This window comes from Platichthys flesus, chromosome 17, assembly GCF_949316205.1.
Source record: "Platichthys flesus chromosome 17, fPlaFle2.1, whole genome shotgun sequence".
Classification (NCBI taxonomy): Eukaryota; Metazoa; Chordata; class Actinopteri; order Pleuronectiformes; family Pleuronectidae; genus Platichthys; species Platichthys flesus.
Genome location: NC_084961.1, coordinates 1235798 through 1241797, shown reverse-complemented (window position 1 = coordinate 1241797; position 6000 = coordinate 1235798). Strand labels below are relative to the sequence as shown.

Below are 6000 nucleotides of genomic sequence, written 5' to 3'. Positions count from 1 at the left end.
CGGTGCAGTTGTTCCGGCCGCAGGGCTGCGAGCCACTTTTCACTCAGGCAGCAGTGAGGACGCCCCCTACAGGCGAGCATCCTGCCAGAGGAGCCCCCCCGCTCCTCCTCAGCTTGGAGCCTGTGATCCCAAGATGTTGGTCTGGGATCCCACCCTCGTGACTGTGGTCTTCCCCCTGTGGGCTGCTGCTGCTGGAAGCACTGGTCTTCTGCTCTCACCAGTCTCTATGAATATGATTTCTCATGTTGGTGCTTTCATCGAGTTTTTGATAAAAGACTCGAGGTCTGTCTGAGCTCCATGGAAACAGAGAATCACCAAATACCAAATCATGCTCTGATTCAGCCCTTGTGGGTGTGTGTGTCTGTACGGTGAGAGTGTGTGTGTGTGTGTCTTTGTGTGTGTATGTGAGTGTGAGCGTGTGAGTGTGTGTGTGTGTGTGTGTATGCATATAATCTTTTGTGTTTAAAGAGCATTTTACATCAGTTAATGGAAAACCTGTTGGAGGCTGAGCTGCAGGACAAATGAGCAAATGATCACGTTGTGTAACGGACTGCTTGTCTGTTACAAGCAGCAGGGAGGACGAGAGTCGAGGGCACAGACACAGTGAAGCACAGACACAGTGAAGCACAGACACAGTGAAGCGCAGACACAGTGAAGCACAGACACAGTGAAGCACAGACACAGATACAATGAGTGTGATTAGTCCAGATATTCCAGCTGCTGTAAATTAGCCGTATACGTCAAACTGGTGTTGATGTGTTGATGTGTTGATGTGTTGATGTGTTGATGTGTTGATGTGTTGATGTGTTGATGTGTTGAAGCTGCTGAACATCATATCTGTTCATCTTCTGTTTTCCTGTGCCGCCCCCCCCCCCCCCCCCCCCCGCTGCTTGTACAATATAGACCATTATGTGTTTATCTGTCATTGTGTGTCTTTCCCATCGCGCTAAGAGGATGTGTGTGCTCCCAGTGCATCATGGGAAGTGTCTCTGGATCCAGTTTGAACATCTGTTTGGAGGAGATTAGTTGTGACTAAATATTTGAACCCAGTAGCTGCCAGGTGGAGGCTCAGTGATACCGAGCCAGTCACATGACTTTAGCCTCTTCCTGTTTACACTGAGGGGTAAGAACATAAGATGATAAACTTCTCATCAAGTGAAATACAGAAGATTTACGTTTGAGATGGAGACGATGAGAAATCATTCAATCTGATGGATATGCAGCTTCTGAAGTTTAGGTTGTGACAAATCTTTGTTTTGAACGAATCCCAGCAGCCTGGTGTCGAGGCATCGGGGGGGGGGGGGGGGTCGACTGGAGAACGTGTTGACTGTTAATAACGTGTGAATATATGTCAACGCAGCTTCAATATGAGAAAATATGCCGACACGTTGGCTGTGTTGTGGTTTCACATCCAGCGTCATGAGAACAGATTTGTTTGCACGAGCAGGTGAAGCTGTGAACCTCTCGTCTTCAAACAACATCTTGCAGCTGAAAATTAATTATCTCAGTTAAACGCTCATCGCACAACACAACACAACACAACACAACACAACACAACACCTAAAAGGCAGATGCCACTTCTTGTTTTCTGGAATGGATGTGAGCCTACAGTGGCCGATGTGGTGAAAGGTGAATATGGCACCAAACCACTTGGAGCCACCTTTAGTTGTGGTTCAGTGTTTCTGTGGCTAACTCGTGGCCCAGATCTGGCAAACGGGCGTGGAGCCATCGTTCCCTGTGGTATGTAGACCGGGTCCGGGACGTGGGCCAGATCTGGGCGACCAGTAGCCAGCGAGCCGAGCAGCTGAAGTGTCCGGTGTGTTTCCAGGTGGGCTGGTGGGAGAACGGACACCTGCGGCTGCGGTACCACCCCTGGTCCCGGTACGGCTCCTTCCTGAAGCCGCTGGACGACGCCCAGCACCTGCGGGTGGTCACCCTGGAGGAGAGGCCCTTCGTCATCGTGGAGCCGGCCGACCCGGGAACCAGCTCCTGCATCCGGGACTCGGTGCCCTGCCGCATGCCCGTCAACTCCAGGTAACAGCACCAGCACCACCAGCACCACCAGCACCTCTGGATGTCACACAGCTGTCACATCTGGAGGACGTCTTTAATGTAGCATGAACAATCTTCCAAATTGAAGTTATTAAATTAAATCCTCGCTCTTAAAACAATGAAATCCTTCTCTGGACCTTTATCTGCATATAAGCATATTTAATCATAGTTCACATTATTGTTCTAAAAGGAAAATTCCAACTTTCTCGTTCAGGTCAGACTCAACGCACTGAGAGAAGTTAATGAGTTTAAAATTATTTTTAAAACCATTACAGGGACGTGGACAGAACACATTGACCTGCAGGTTTATCTATTGTGGAACTAAATAATATTGATGCCTTGTTTTTCTGTCCGAGGATGGACTGACGCACTTTGAGTGTGATTTCTATTTAACGATATATTTTGGATCTGGACGTCTCGTTTCTTCGTCTCAATCGTTATTTTCTATAACGATGGACTGAAACCAAAAGGCCTCCACGATCTGATCTCCTGTAGAAGTGAAGTGTCTGGCCAAGCAGCCGGGAAGGAGACAGTAAATCTTTACCATCTCGTGTGCTGTGTGCACCGAGCAGACTCAAACTCAGACTTTCCTTCTGAGAGCGATAGATTAAAACTTCACAAAGTAACCTCATTACCCCTCAGAGGGAGATTCAGATTCACCACAAGGAAACACATCACAGCTCGGAAATCACAGAACGACTCGACCTGTTCATTAAACCACAAAGGAAAAGAAGGTTCATCGTCTTTTAATCAATTCAGATTGTAGACAGCAGCAAAATCAATAGAAACAATGTGAATCACAGCAGATGTGAAATGATTTAATGTGATTTACAGCAAGTTGATTATTCATACGTGAACCCAGAGAGAGCAGGAACGTGCAGGTGTGTCTGTAAGTGTGTGTGTGTGTGTGTAAGTGTGTGTGTCTGTGTGTGTGTCTGTGTGTGTGTGTGTGTGTGTGTGTGAGTGTGTGTGTCCTCCCTCCTGCCGGCTCCTGACCCGGCCAATGGGACGATAACGAGTTCCTCCTCCATCAGTTTTATTGGCTGGAGGAGAAGTTTCTCCTCTTGTTCATGAACCTGCTTTGACCCCGGTGGTTCCTCCCCTGAAGGATCTTCGCCTCTCTGGTGTTTGTCTCTTTCCTAATTGATTTCCTGTCTTTACACAGATGACTTCCTCTCCTGTTACTTCAGTACAGAGGAGGAGACGGTTGAGCTTTTTAAATTCTTCACGATCTCATGGTTGGTTTGTTCAGAGCTGAAAAGGAACACGTATCAAATCACCGGGGCAGAACCGAGCACCTGAGCCTAATTGTGTTTTACTGCTTCACATCTCAGATTAGAGCCACGTTACAACATGTCACACTTTATTAATGTCAGATTTCTAACATCACATCAAACTTAATGAGCTTTGGGGGTTTTAAAAAAAAGATAATTTACAACTAACTGCCCGAACGATTTAATGGAGACACGGGGACAAAAGACTGGACGACCAGATCTCTTATACAAATTAGTATTTGTTAAAACAAGTATAATCAATTAGCTATTTTACCACTGACAATGAATTCAGTGACTTAATGTTTAAAGCAATAACATTTTAATAAATGTCAGGTTAATGAAGTTAGCAACAAGCCATTTATCACACTGGAGCCGATTGGCTGGTGGAGACCAAAGCAGAGGTAAAACTCATCAATGACGGAAACGTGCTTCATGTGTAAATAAACCTTTGATGGTAACTGTTCCTGTATCAGTAAATATACGTCAATAACAATGTGTTTATATGTAGTGTTTGAAGCAGCTTCCACTGATCCAACGTTGCTTCAACAGATTTAATCTCAGTTTTAATTTGGACATTATTTAGATTTGAGTGTTTCCATTAACATTCCCTTTTACATGTTAAAGAGCGAAGCCTGATAACTTCACAAAATCATCATCAGTGTGTAGGAAATGCTTTATTTTACAGAATAAACATTAATTTAATTTAAATAAAGTTCTTTATTTGGTTTTGTTCTTTTTATTAACGTGACCCTGCTGTGAACCAGGTGGGTGACTTCTCTCAAACTCAAACATCATGTTGCTGAGGACAGAATATGTCTTAATTCAATGGTTGCTCGTTCCGATTCTGGTTATTTTCAGAATATATAATTTGCCCTCTTTTACTTTCTGCTCAGTTATAATTTGTCCGATGAGCTTGTGGCTTCGGAGCAGAGACTCAGCTAAGTGCTGCAGGGACCATCAGAAGACCACTCGGGATGAGGACCTGATAGAGGACACTCCAGCCACTCAGCACTGAAGTGTTTGCTGGATGCCGTCTCTGAGGAAACAGGAATCCTGAGTCCTCAGCAGAGTTTTGTTCCTTTCAGCCGTCGTCCACCAAACGGAACCTCGCTCTGTTTTAATAATGCAGAACTTTTCCTGCCGGGCCGTCTGACCTGTGGAGCGTCGGTATCGATCGGCTCTCAGGCCCTCGCCAATAATTCATACCTTCCTCCCTCGGTGTCCTCCTCCTCCTCCTCCTCCTCCTCCTCCTCCTCCTCTCCCTGCTCCCTTCCTCCCTCGGCAACTCTCGGCTTCCTTTTCAATTTCTTCGACAGCCAATCAGCATGTGTGTGTCTGTGTTGTGTCACCTCTCCGGTGCAGCCTGGTGGTGGACAGCGCCGGGCCCATGAAGCACTGCTGCAAAGGATTCTGCATCGACGTGCTGAAGCGCCTGGCCAAGATCGTGGGCTTCAGCTACGACCTGTACCTGGTGACCAACGGGCGGCACGGCAAGAACATCGACGGGGAGTGGAACGGCATGGTGGGGGAGGTGAGTGGCAATGTGCACGGTCATATTGAAATCATATCTTTAATATGACCATGTCTCTGCAGCTTAAAAACACTTAAAAACAATTAATTAACAGGCAAATATAAGAGAAATGGTCCAAATATGTGGAAATATGACACTGATTAAGTCTATGAATAATAAAACATGTCAGTCAAAGACAATACGAGCTGAGTTATTACACGTGGGTTATTTCAATAGAGCAGGTTGAAGTATAAGAAGATGTACAAATTAATATTCATAATTGAGCATTTCAAATATTTGTTGCTGGTGAAGTGGGTCCCGTCTGTATCTTCCAGTTTGTCATTGCTGTCATATTTTGGTCCCTTTACACAAATTGTTGCTTGTGAATCAAAGTGTACCAGTGGTGAACAGTTGCTGGAACCTCCTTCACAAACTGAGTTATGATTTTATTAATTTAAAAACGAGCTGATTTCCAGGAAGACGTTTTTCCCTCTTTGTGTTTTTCCATGAGTAATATTTGATTCACTGTGGTTTATCTCAGTGGAACGTTTAGAACCAGCACGCAACTCCCAGCAAACAAACAAACATCCCAGTGACAGCGACACGGGTGAGAGGGCAACGCAAAACACTCAGTTGTGTGTTGAAAGAAGACGACAGTGTGCGTTTGCTCTGGCAGCTGGAATCACAAACACACCGTGACCGTGTCTTTGTGTGTCTGTCAGATAGTGCAGCTGTGTGTTTAATTCCTCATTTCCCCTGTACAGTTCCATGGTTGTTTTTCTTATTCCGTCCCCCTCACCCCCCCACCTTGTCTTTTGTTGTGTTTACAAAAATGGGGTTTGGTTCAAGCCCCCCCCCCCCCGTGAAATCGTTTTTCATCCTTCCTCAAATCCTTTAAAACGCGACCCAGCGAGAGGATTGGACCCGATCGAGGAAGAGGAGAGAAAGTGTGGAGCGAGGCTGTCGGGAAGATTAGTGCCAGAGAAACTGAGAGAGGGACGACAACACCGACTTGGCTTGTACACAAGTGTGTGTCTGTGTGTGTCTGTGTGTTGCCAGACACTCGCTGTTTCCATTATGCCAATCTCCCTCTGGTGGCTGGATTAATCAAGGTGGTTTAACATGGATTTAGACAGGGAAGGCAAATTATCACAGTGTGTGTGT

At 45.8% G+C, this 6000-nt stretch overlaps 1 protein-coding gene across 1 annotated transcript in view; it reads left to right on the top strand.

Annotated features, from left to right (window-relative positions):
• LOC133972676 (glutamate receptor ionotropic, NMDA 2D-like) overlaps window positions 1–6000 on the top strand; it is a 57859-nt gene that overhangs the window by 30199 nt on the left and 21660 nt on the right. Inside the window, exons 7-8 of the mRNA XM_062410241.1 lie at window positions 1829–2034; window positions 4689–4857. Of these exons, the coding sequence (XP_062266225.1) occupies window positions 1829–2034; window positions 4689–4857 (375 nt within the window). The remainder of the gene's footprint in view (window positions 1–1828; window positions 2035–4688; window positions 4858–6000) is intronic.